Raw genomic sequence first — 12,550 nt, 5'->3', positions numbered from 1 at the left:
TAAAATAATGAGCAAAATAAAATTAAAAAAACGGTGACCTAATGGTAACCTTGTTTTCTGCAGTGCTGTCCTACTGCCAACTTCCGAATGCAAAGATGGGGACATCTCAAAGTTCTCGCCGTGTTGTGGTCGAAGACGGCGAAACAACTGGCGTCGTGAAGGTGCAAGAGTCTCTCTACTTCTGTGTTGGATTAAATACTTCTTTTTTGATATTATTAGTTCAAGTTATAGATGTAATTTTGCACAGGCCTCTGTTCCTCTGTTCAAGGACAGGCATACTATTACAGGTCAACCGCTGACTTACAAAAAAAAAAAAAAAGTACTATCATCACAGCGAATTTTCCTTTTTAACTACGATTGTGAATGTATGTTGTATGTAAAATCATTTTCAGATGACACAAATGTAACTTTTTGATTCATGCTTGCACCTTGCACGTTGACAAAGAAAAACGCAGTGAAACCGAATCGTTTATTGTGTGTTGTTATTTGTAAACCAGGGTTTTACATATTTCCCAATATTAACATCATGTTTCTTTAGTGGTTTAATTTAATTGTCATCGTCTGATTGCTATTACTGATAGCAATGCATGGAAGTGTAATGCAGTTTTAAAAAATCTTTGAAAAATCTTAATTTGGCAGCACATTCAAAGAAATTATTTCTTCAGCAAAGTTCTTTAATTATTAGAACTGCGAAACTATGAAAAGATACTTTTAAAAATCGATAGAGCCATTGTTATTGAAATTTTCAGAGCATTGATCTTTACTAATATGCAGTTCTGTCTTCCTCAGATTTCAGAGTCTGTAGTGAAAAGAATACGGGGACAAGGTAACTGTTTCTAATAACTGTTTCATTGTTGTTGCTTAAATGCAGTTAATAAAGATCTGAAAGTTTAAGTCAAGAATGAGGCTTGCCCAAAGAGCATGTGATCGGGTCACAGAAGTTTAACTTAACTGCAGTAAGACTAAGAGTAATGGAGTTTTGGCACTTTTTGTAAAGGTTCCACAAACATTTTTTTTTGGAGAGAGTGGGTGGGGGGATGATCCAAGAGAAGCAGCTTTGGCATCAGCTCAGGAATAAGATTGACTTTTTTTCTTGTCTTAGGCCTTTTGACTTTTTTGTTTATGGTGTGTTCAAGCACATAATAGGATTATTTTATGATTCAATTAAAGATCAACACTTACCTGACTATAAGAAGCCTTTAGGTGCAGTTTATAAACCATGGAAATGAAATGTAAAAATTTCATCGAGATAAAGATTAAAATGGCCATTACATTGATGAGATACGTGCATTTCTAGTTTACCGTAGTTGTAGAATGCTGTAAAAATTTCATCGAGATAAAGATTAAAATGGCCATTACATTGATGAGATACGTGCATTTCTAGTTTACCTTAGTTTTAGAATGCTGGCAGCTCCTGTCTGTCTGTTTTTTCAGTGTTGAAATTATTGAATTAAAATTCTCCTTCAAACACAGATTTTCCATTTTTGAATTAAGTTCTCTGTTAACAGCATTAAACTGTTATAGTTCCAGATACCAAAGAGAGCTCTTCTTCTGAGCTGCCCTCAAAATGTACTGTTACAACACAGACATCACCAGCATGTACGGTATGTACATTTTACTCCTTCATAACCTGGCTACTTTATCAAAATGCTTGTGATTCATTCCATTTGTGTGCCAAATTTTATAAGATCTGATTTTGCAATTTTAGCTTTGAATGTTTAGTGTACTTTTTGATTTGATGTGCAAGATTGCACAGACTTGTGCATATGAAATCTTTTTTGTTTTCAGCAACTTGACAAGGAAGATGATTTCTATCGTCAGTCTTGGAAGGAACTGGAAGAAAGGGTATGTGTAGGACCCTAGTTGTTGAAAAGTTTAAGCAATGATGAGGTTTTTCATTTTTTAGGATTTTAAATCCGTACTTTTACTTGTCTTTATTGTGGCAACCAAACTGGAAAGATGATTTGATTTGTCGACCATTTCAAATGTACACATCAGCCGTGCTTACGTGTTAGCTGTGACCACTTAGCCATGCTACATGTTAGCTGTGGTCACTTTCTTTGGCCGTTCACAATTCAAGATGGCGTTTTTGGACTTGCTTTTGTTTGCATGGTCTAAATCAACAGAGAGAACAGAAACAAACCCCACTGACGATAGAAAGAGATTCAGGAAATGACACAAATTAACGAGATGGATATGCAGTTTGTGGGAAAAAAAGAAACTGCAGGGTATTATTTTTGCATAACATGCAACAATAAGATAAACTACAGTCCCATTGGAAAGAGACAGTTAAGGGATTATGCCAACTACAGCGATGACATTAAACCTACAAGGTTAGTCTTTAATTTTCTTTTGTGTGCATTCAATAAGCAAACTCAAAACCATTATAATGACAGAAATCTAAAACTCTGTTATTACAAAGAGCAGGAATTGGTTGAAAAGCAATTATTGCTATTACAATTTAAAATGAAATGTAAAATTTTATAACATACTATGCTGTTTGTATTTTATGATCTTTAGTTTATTCCATAATTTTTTTTTTTTTTTTGCAGGCACTGGTTTTAACATTATTTAAATGCTGTTTTGGGGGTGGGGGGTTAGTTTTTTTTTTGGTTGTTTTTTTTCTTTTGGGGAGAAGTGGGAGGTGTTTTGCTCATCAGATGCAACAGTGAGAATAGGAGTGGTGGAAAAGTCTTTATCTCTTCATCTTCTAGTGAAAACAAACCTCAAAATTAGAGTAAAAAGGCTGCCCAGGAGTCAGTTTTATGTCGTGGCTTATCAGCTGAAAATGTCAGCAAGTATATGGCTTCATTTAGGTTCATTCATTACACTCTCATAAAGTGGTGTTGTTTGTGTTTAAAGCATTATCCTATTTTTTAGATTGATACACTGTTTTCTGTTTCTTGCTCAACAGAAATACTACTGAGCATGAAACTTTCAACTCCCACACTCCTGTCAATTTGCTGGAAAGAGGAAAATCCCACCAAAAGATATACACTACTTTTTCAAGAACAAAATATTTGAATAAAGCAGTGATTAAACACACAAACTATGGTTTATCAATGTTTTTAATTGTATGTATTGGTATGTACCTGAAAGTATCCTGCATTACTAAGAAATCATGAAAAATATTATTTTCAGTTCACCTTTATAAAATGTGTTTTATTTGAAATCAGATTTTTAGATTTTAATTTGGAGCACAAATTCTTGCCAAAATACACTGTGCTCGGAATCCTTGTGAATTATTCCCCCCTCCAATCCTTCCTTCACACTTTCGTGCTATCTTTTTCAAAGCTTTAAAATTTTGGTATTTCTAACCCATGCATATATCCAACATTCATATTTTTAGGCAAATTTTCACTATTTTTAGTCAATATCTGGATGCGTTTAGTTCACGCAAGTGGATTCTAAAGGCTTTTAGAATATCACAATTACTGAGAACCCATCAGGAGAAAGGAAACAGTCTAAATTTTGGCATTTGTCTGGTTGGAAATTTCTACCTTTGTGCACCTCAAGGATCAGTTTTATTACAAAAGAAAATTTAGTAGTCCATCATAAATTTTTTATTATTATTCCGTACAGCCATTTATAATGCTGGAGGAACTGAGAAGTGTCAACATGAGGCAGGATTCTTGTAACATAGTTTAATTATTTGAACCATGATAGTAACCACAGATTCGTTGACGTAGCTGGCATGGCATAAAACACAACCAACTATCGTTGACATATAAAAGATAACCTGTCACAAGTCTCTACAATGTAAAAGAAGGATGTCCCTAAACTTTGTCATAATCTTTATGAATATTTTTGTGAACTGGACAGCATATGTGATGTGAGGGAGGTCCTCTCACATTCATTTCTGAGCTTGATAATATACTTCAGACCAGGAATATTTTTACTCCCACCCTTGATTAAATGCCATGTCAGTTGATGACTATTGTCAGACTTGTTTATGAATGAATATTCCACCTTCAAGAGTTGAGTTTTTTTATTCATTAGGTATTATACAAATATTCGTCAATTCTGACTGACTGAAAAATATTCATAGTAACAAAAGTGATTTAAGAAATGTCACAATTTGTGTTGCTAAAAATCAGATACTTTAGAAAATGGACACTTGAATGGTGAATATTGCTGTTAAGGAACTATGGAGGTAGAAAGGTCTGCATAGATGTCTGTAAGCAATGGCTGAAAACCTAGTTTTAGGAAGTCGGAGAATGTGGAAAGCTAAATGTATTTGTGTTTATTGTAACCTCCCAATGTTGTTTTTACCCTCAGAACGCAGAACTGCAGAGAATTACAAACGAACAGTTTGCAAAGGCTGTAGTTGAAGTGGAGAAGAAATTTTTGTGAGTATATTTCTTTAACTGGATTATGACATCATACTTAAGAGCTGTCTTCAAAATCTGCATATTTCATGACTGCCAAAAAAAATGTAATAGTAAATTTATCGTAAAAATGTACTTCTAAATTATAATTTCAACACAGAAATGCTATTCTTCCATTAAATATTTGATTACATTTTAACTTTAATGTGAAAAATGCACTGTAATGTAATGTGAAAAATGTAATGTGAAAAGTACTCTAAAACATAAAGATGCTTCAGCTCTAAGGACAGCTTTCTTCATATTTAAACAATCTCATTTTAACTAAGCACTTCACCATTTAGTGTATGTTTTGAGCTTTTTGTTGCATTTAGATGAAAAGTTATCACTTTTCCTCTTCAACTAATGTCATTCAGGAAACACACTAGTTCTCCAGTGTGCCAAAATCTCCAGTCACGGGTATATGAGTGTTATCTTAGCAACCGAAATCAAATCTTAAACTGCGCGGCTGAAGTGAGAGCCTTTTCCACCTGTGTTGAGAGAGCACGACAAGTAAGTTGTCAAGTGAGATGTATTGCAGAAATTTGTAATTGAATTTTTTATAGTTCCTATATCCAAAGAGGTGGTAAACTGTGTTTATGTGGGCTATGGCAAATGCTATCTCCTTTGATAGGTGATGTATTCATTAATAAAATATAATCTTGATCCTGTGATTCCAGAATGCCCTTTTCAGAAAAGGCTGAATAGAATGGAACTTACAAACACCTAAGGACCATCGGGAGACTAGCTTTCGAGAAAAAGACAGTTACTTCGTGTAATAAGAACTTTCAAAGACGCCAGAGTGGCATGGACACTAATTTGCATCATAGACATTTGACACCTGATTTTCAACTGCGTAAATGGGATTCTTAGTGAGCCTGCTTTTATTACAGTAAAAATTTGGTAAAATATTTTGAGGTTTTATTTCATTCAATGCTGTTAATAGTCTTATAAGTGAATGAGACTGTGTGGAAGCCTTATATTCATTTGGAAAAGTAGAATTGTGGAAAACTGTAATTTAAAAGAGTTACTGAAGATCTAGGCTAAATAAAGATCTTCTGAAAAACTCTGAATTGGTGTCAGTTTGTCACTGGTTTGCCCAATGTGATGGGAGACAATAAGAAAGCAAGTTGCTAAAAGCAAATTTATTTTTTAAGTGTGAATATTTTTAAACACTTATTTCAGAAATGTGGCCATGTTCTGTTTCCATCTTTAACTGCTCAAGCACACTTACAAACAAGTAGGCATTCTTGGTGAGGCTGCGATTTATACCACACTTTATTCCAAAATTTTGTCTTTGCATCAGAACAGCCAGCAATGTTCAAAGCTAGCAAGCATCAGCCTGCCTGGTAGCTAAAAGAATTTTCAAAACTAGCAAGCATCAGCTTTCACCTGAGAACTTTTTGACAAATAGCTAAAGGGAAAAAAAAGCCTTTTATAAATAAGAGAAACCTCCCACTTTTTTTTAGATAGTAATCTGCCATTTATTATGGAAAGTTTTAGGGCTCTCAAAGTTCAAACTTGTATGAGCTGAAGGATGTTCTTATGCCTATTCATAATAAATTTCATAGTGCCATATTTCGGCCTTATGGGCAAGTTCATGGCACTTAACACAAAAAAAAAAAACCAAGATGTGGACACACGCAACATAACATGCAAATGTGTCATCTATAGAATGCCATGTGGGAGGAAAGCTGTTTCCAGAAGCTGCTGCCAGCTTGCACAAAATTCAATTGAAAAACTGTAATCCATGCTGCACAAGCTTCTATGTATAGCACAATGTCAGCCATAGAACGGATCTAATAGGTAAAAGTCTTTTTTTGTGCTGCTCATGAGGTTGCCTGCAGAATGCCTTTGAAAAACTGAGTTCACAAGTCATCAGAGGGGAATCAGTGCAAATGCACTGACATAATACTTTCAAGATTTCAACTGTTTGTCATCCTTCATGAATCCCAAACCAAACGCCTTCATATACTGTTTTAGTCTGGTAAATTGTCAAAACACTACTATGATACGCAGTAAATGATATCACATTAGATCAATTTCTACTGCTTTCATGCAAGAGCACCAAATCAAACTGATCACAACAGTCAAAAATATCAAATGCAATAGTGAAGCATCTTTTCACAGATTACGATGTTTAGGATTTGCAACTTGTAGTTCAGATCTACAAAGTCATTATTAATCTGTGATAAAAGAGATAAATTTATATTTGAAAATAGTTCTTGTCATAGGTCAAATCATTCCTAGATTGCTAGGATCTGCATGATCACGAAGCAGAGAGAATAAAACACATTGCATAGACTGAGTGACCTGTTGATATTCTGAGAGCTCCATCTAGCACATTAACTTGGCTGCAAAGTATTTGCCAGAGGTGGTGGCTGGCTTAAAAATTTGATATACAGTGTTTGAAGATTAGCAGTATGTCAATGTTACAGCAGCAGCTAATATCAGAAATATCAGGTAACATTCCCACGCCTAACCATCAAAATTTGCTGAGTAAAGTTCTTGAGATTAAAGCTTTTATAGATACATGAACATGATACTCAACACTGGCAAATGTGACAAACATTTCTGGACAAAGGATACTTGGTTTTCACTGGCATGCAAGTGTATAATCAATGTAGACACAATGTTACTGAAAGACTATTATTTTCTCAAATTTTACTTCTGAGAAAAGATATATACAAATTTATTCTGCTGGAAAAAGAATGGTTCATCAGTGTATCACTCTATTCCTTTCTACGCTGTTATGAAAATGATATTACATTATATGTAATTACAGTGTAGGGCCATTAAGCCGTGGGATTGGGGTCCAAACTGCTCACCCGTGGCTGAAATATTTTTTGATAAATCATAAATTACACTAAATAATAGAAAAATAAATGTTTTTTTATCACGATCCTTTCTCATGTGTTGACCTGCAAGTTGCCATTTTCAAAGTAGCGTCATAATCAACACCTGTCTAGAGTGTTTGAGAGGCCATGTCCAGGTCCATACAATCCATAGTGTAAAAAAATTGGGATTCAAGCATTTTCTGAGTCTTAAGTGAATTCGCAGATTAATAGCCCTCCATTGTATTATAATTCTTACAAGCATAGATATAAGGGACAAAATGGAAAATGCATGACCTGACATAAGAAGAAAAACAGTAGAGAGACATGGGACATAATGTACTGACTAGCTTGAAAAAAAAAAAAACCCACTAAAGCACGAAATAAGATACTGATTGAATCAGGACAGGTTGCCACTTTAACTATGACCATTAACAAGCTGCACAACCTATCAATGACTCAGTTCCGAAAAACATGAGTATACAACCCCCTCTGTTTGCAAAATATGGGTACTTAAACAGAACATTGTCACCTGGTAATAGGTCCAACTGGCGATCATAAGTCTGATAATAAGAAAGCAACATACAATATATGTTATAAGCAAATTGCAATCTTAGGCAAATCAAAAGATATATTTCTTAATTTAATAAAAAAGTGTTTGAAAACACTGGAAGAGATAGTCCTGATGTGGCCAAGGAAAAGGGTCCCACACCCTAGAGGATTTGAGGGTAATGAAAGTGGTCCAATGTGCCCAGGGCATAGCAGGTAAATAGCAGAACCCTACCCTCTCCTATCTTTCCCTGCCCTGATAAATCAGATATCCATTTCTGTACAGCAGCTACTGGGTGGGCTGGGGAGTTTTCCAGCCACAGGCCTAAGCAGCTCTTGAACCAGCAACCTGCTCCACAGCCAAGCATACTAGGCAACATGAGTTACCAAAAAAATGGATCTACAACAACACTAAGTAACATTATTTTTCACATTACTGGTTACATCAACAATTCTACAAAACTAAATTTTTTGGTGATCTCTTTTCAAGAAAATAGGGAAAAGGTGAGAAAAAAAAACCAATGTCAAGCAAAGGAAACTGTGTCACTTCCCTAATTTTGTCATGCAGTGTCTTTTTGTCAAATTCTTCCTGCATCATTGTGGTTGATTACCCATGGCTTTATCACAGCTGCTTTTTCCCTTTTATCAAGTGAGTTACAAGTATTCAAGCCAAAGGAGATAAAAAGTCCATATAACATTATATGTGAAGCAGAACATGATTTATTATACAACTACAGGGGAAGATCTATGTTTATCAATCACCATGATAATTATTAAATGAGGGTGCCCTTTGTTGAATAACCATTTCCACAAATCTTAAGTATCTTGCTCTGTATACCTGACTTCTTATGTGACAGTGTGTGCATCATGTAGTAAACCATTCTGACTTCTATATTTCAAAGAAAAATAGATTTAGATCAGATATTTTTCCTTAACTCTGCTTCTTGTGATTAGGCTTGATTATTGATCACCATATTTACACTACATATGCTTACAATCACCTGCATAAAACTTGCTTTATTTTGATATGCCATGAACTCTTACTGGCAATAGCAGAATATGCAATAGAAAAGCAATTCGTCAATACCATTTTCACTTGGTCACATGAATAAATCACAGCTCAGTCAAACATCTGAAGACTGAAGCCAAGAAAGCAATGTCTCATATTACACCCAGGAATATTATTAAAAGGGAACTTGTAATCTAGTATGGACCAAATGTTTTTCTAATACTCAAAATGACTTTTTGCATAATGTGCAATTAAAAAGAATCTCTTTAATGGAGTTAAAACTTGAATCTATGCACGATGCCTTAAAAACATTTGTTACAACAGGTCATGGAATTCAACTAAAAACCTTGCAACAAAACATTAGCAACAGCTGCACCAAGCCCTTATGAATAATGTGATCACTTTTCCAAACAAGAAATATTTATACAAGACCAGATTCACTTTATATTGACATGTATTAATCTTAAAAATCTTTGGAAGTTAATGCAAGGTACAGATATGCCATGGTACATGTCTTCTGCCATACATTCAGTAAGCCATCTAGTAGATTGTGTAAAGAAGTGAAAATTGCACTTCACAAGCAGCAACAAGACAAGAACAATTGTTTAGTCACAACCAGCAAAAAGCTCTTTATAATAATAACCTGATGTTTCAGTAAGACTTGACATGCATACTAATGCACCTTAAATATTAAAATCTCCAATTACTTTGATATATGTTCTATTGCCTAGAAAATGTTATACAGTAACATTCCATTTCTTTTGATCTGTTTCAATATTGATAATACATGAACATAGCACTAAATATTTACATCTGTTTATAAAGTAATTCAAACATCCATAACCACACAGTGTCAAGTATTTAATACAGACTGACGGGTAATTGAACATTTGCTCTTTGGTTTAAAAGTTTTATGGTAGCTCTAGCTTCTTACACGGAATGACTTTCACTATGTTGTGGAATGTCTACAATTAAACAATGACATACAAGTGTTATGCTCCCTTAATGCTAAGATGTTACCATTATATTTATATCATCATAAGCAAAACTCTGATTCATGACACAATCATAAGAATAGATTAAATATGTCAGCACTAAAAGAATACATATATGCATGCATTTCTTTATTCAGGGCACATTTTGCATGTGCTCAGTTTTCAGTTTCATTCATTTAATGCCACTTTTGTCTTCTTAGTACTCAAGTGAAAAAGTTCAAATCTTTGCAAAATTAACTAGTCACTCTGGTTAGTAACATTTTTTTCCAGGCTCTCTCATTAAATCCAAAAAGCAGGTGTGATGCTTATGACAGGTAATGCACAATATTAAGCTTTATTGGTATTCTTGGCATAATTACAGACAGTAGAAATGTAAGATCCTATAAGACTGGCTAATATATCTGTACTTAGCTGGTGCAGGTATACCAATTTCTTAAAGTCTTCTATTAAAAAACAAAAAGGATTCTTAAAGAAGCTAGGTGGCAACCTCCACATAAAAGTTAGGAACTTGATCGTGTAAGGCAGTTAAGTAGATGCTGCAATTCACAAATGTTGGGTGGGAATTGGAGGGGAAAATATAAAAATGTGAGCAGGAGATTTTGATGGGACTTCCTTCAGTTGACTGCGGTTTTTGGTTTTTAGCAAATGTGGGTTTTCAATGCTTGCCAGAAAAAAAACACATCCCCCCACCCCATCAGTTTAAGCTGACTTCTTTTGTGACTCATCAACATTTTCTCCATTCTCCATTCTAACTTCTTCAAAAGAGGAAGTCGATCCCTCATCAGATCCATTTTCATCCCTCGAAGCAGCACCACTGGCTTCTGAGGAGACAAAGGATGTGGCAATACCTGAATCGCCCATTCCAGATATCTCGTCTCCTTTTTCCTCATCCATGTTTGCAAGCACACCAGCCTTCATGGCGTGGCTTAGAAGACTTGGCTCTGTCCCTTCACTTGCTGACATGGGCAGGTTGCAGCTAGTAATGTTCTCAACATCATCTTGTTTGTCTTCCTCCAGGCACTTGAGTGATTCTGGGACATAGAAGTCTTCATGTTTGGACAAAGGGGCCATGAAGTAAATTGTGTTGTCCTGGTAGATTTCAAGAAAGGGATGAGCACACAGCTTGTGTTCCTGAAAGGTATAAAAGATCTACTTTAAGCAAACAAAGAAGAAACTTTGATAGGTGGTTTCTGGTTTCTCTTGATTAAAAAATATAGTCTTTATCTTGATCCATATGCGCAGTCATATGTTTTCAGAGGTAGATATCAGGACCGAGAAAGCATGAAGTCACCACTACATCAAGAACAAGGAGAAAACTAAGACTGTTTGATGTTCAATTACTAATTGAGTTGTTCTGCCTCTACACAGAAGAGCATAAGTTTTATTATTTACTTTAAACTTATTTTGCATTATTCAGTCTTTGATATTAAAACTCCACAGCACTATGGAGTAGATGGTGATCTGAAAGTGATAAGTGGAGTGATAGCTGAGCAGCATGATGGACGCAGGACAAATGAGTTTAATACCTTTACTGGACTACTATTGTCCACTTAGTAAAAAAAAAAAAGCATGTAAAAATAACTTTTATTGTATATTATTATATGAATGTATGTTACATAATGTTCTTTTGTACCTTGATATATTCAGCAAGCTGTGGATAAACTTTGGAGATTGCAATAAAGATGGACAAAGTGCTGACATGGGGAAATGTAGTGCGCACTGCATAGTCCACTTCTGGCAGGCTGATGACTTTAAAACCTTCCTCTTCAAACTTCTTTTTCAGCTCTTCGTCTACTTCTCCTCCTCCTTCAGACAGTACTGAAGCTACAATGTAACGAAGGCAGCTTGCCTCAACCTGTTTTTAGCACAAAAGGAAACAAATCTGTAGTCCTAAAGTAATAACCAGAATAAACATCTTTTCAGAACAAACTGTAGTGAAATATATATCGAATATGTTTCTTCTGAATACTTTTCTAAAGGTTTTTTAATTAGAAGTGAAATTTTTACATTCAATAGTTGTTCCTCCTCTACATTCATATGCACTATGACCAAATTATTATAAATTTTCGTGTTTAAAATTGTTTTTTCTGTTACGGTATATTAAGTACAAAAATTAAAAAGTGTAGTTAATGATGGATTTATGATCACCTTTACTATTTCAAATCAGTTGAGCCTTCACTGAGACCAACGGTGTTTAACTGATCGTTTTTTCGGCCATTTAAAAAAAAAAGTAAATAAATGAATAAAGACTAATACAATAGCTTAGAACATGATAAATCTTCCGGAAACAGTTTTCTTTTGTAATGCGCTTTAACTGGAAATGTTCTTACCGTTTTGGGATCATCATAATAAATACCCAGACATTTGTTTTTGGGGGCGATCTTGCAAACTTCTGTGAATAGTGGCCCTGCCTCTTTGTAGGGCCCACGCGCAAATTTGTATGCGATTACGGCCTCGCCGATCGGTGGTTTGCCAGCACCAACTTCAACTTTCTCGAATAACCCAGAGTAAACGAGTAAAATGAAAAGAGTGAGGATGATGCACAACAGCAAGACACCTATTCCGATCAGAAGCAGCAAGGTCTCCATCACGGTCGTTGGTGATGACAAACTGCTTCCGGTCTTTTCACACCTGATGAGAATAGCCTCCCTTTGTGTGCAGACGATTTTTCCCTGTCGGTCATACAATAAATACTGTACAGTGGAACCTTTTTTTTCGGTAACCAAAAATTTTGTTAAAAATTTGTCTCGGATAGCGAACAAAATTTCGGATAACGAACAAAATGTTAGCGCCACGTTG

At 35.0% G+C, this 12,550-nt stretch overlaps 2 protein-coding genes across 2 annotated transcripts; one reads left to right on the top strand and one right to left on the bottom strand.

Moving 5' to 3' along the window:
* The first annotated feature begins 48 nt into the window (after positions 1 to 48).
* Positions 49 to 5,430, top strand: LOC112571649 (MICOS complex subunit MIC19-like). Its single transcript, XM_025250803.1, has 7 exons — positions 49 to 161; positions 790 to 826; positions 1,525 to 1,604; positions 1,789 to 1,845; positions 4,279 to 4,349; positions 4,742 to 4,877; positions 5,045 to 5,430. Exons 1-7 carry the CDS (start codon positions 96 to 98, stop codon positions 5,066 to 5,068), a joined length of 471 nt encoding a protein of 156 aa, XP_025106588.1. The 5' UTR covers positions 49 to 95; the 3' UTR covers positions 5,069 to 5,430.
* Positions 5,431 to 5,624: 194 nt separating this feature from the next.
* Positions 5,625 to 12,415, bottom strand: LOC112571646 (testis-expressed protein 264-like). Its single transcript, XM_025250801.1, has 3 exons — positions 12,082 to 12,415; positions 11,385 to 11,606; positions 5,625 to 10,882 (listed from the first exon to the last, which is right to left on the bottom strand). The coding sequence occupies exons 1-3, from the start codon at positions 12,337 to 12,339 to the stop codon at positions 10,451 to 10,453; spliced, it is 912 nt and encodes a 303-aa protein (XP_025106586.1). The 5' UTR covers positions 12,340 to 12,415; the 3' UTR covers positions 5,625 to 10,450.
* Positions 12,416 to 12,550: the final 135 nt, after the last annotated feature.

This window comes from Pomacea canaliculata, linkage group LG9 (assembly GCF_003073045.1).
Source record: "Pomacea canaliculata isolate SZHN2017 linkage group LG9, ASM307304v1, whole genome shotgun sequence".
Classification (NCBI taxonomy): domain Eukaryota; kingdom Metazoa; phylum Mollusca; class Gastropoda; order Architaenioglossa; family Ampullariidae; genus Pomacea; species Pomacea canaliculata.
This window is presented reverse-complemented; position numbering and strand designations above follow the sequence as displayed.

Bases quoted from the DNA above. Each gene is read 5' to 3' on its own strand.
- LOC112571649 (XM_025250803.1), top strand. From the start codon at position 96: ATGGGGACATCTCAAAGTTCTCGCCGTGTTGTGGTCGAAGACGGCGAA. The intron at 827-1,524 runs GTAACTGTTTCT...AAACTGTTATAG, and splicing joins GAAAAGAATACGGGGACAAG to TTCCAGATACCAAAGAGAGC. The intron at 4,350-4,741 runs GTGAGTATATTT...AATGTCATTCAG, and splicing joins GAAGTGGAGAAGAAATTTTT to GAAACACACTAGTTCTCCAG.
- LOC112571646 (XM_025250801.1), bottom strand. From the start codon at position 12,339: ATGGAGACCTTGCTGCTTCTGATCGGAATAGGTGTCTTGCTGTTGTGC. The intron at 11,607-12,081 runs GTAAGAACATTT...TGCTAAAAACAG, and splicing joins ATTATGATGATCCCAAAACG to GTTGAGGCAAGCTGCCTTCG. The intron at 10,883-11,384 runs GTACAAAAGAAC...TATACCTTTCAG, and splicing joins AGCTTGCTGAATATATCAAG to GAACACAAGCTGTGTGCTCA.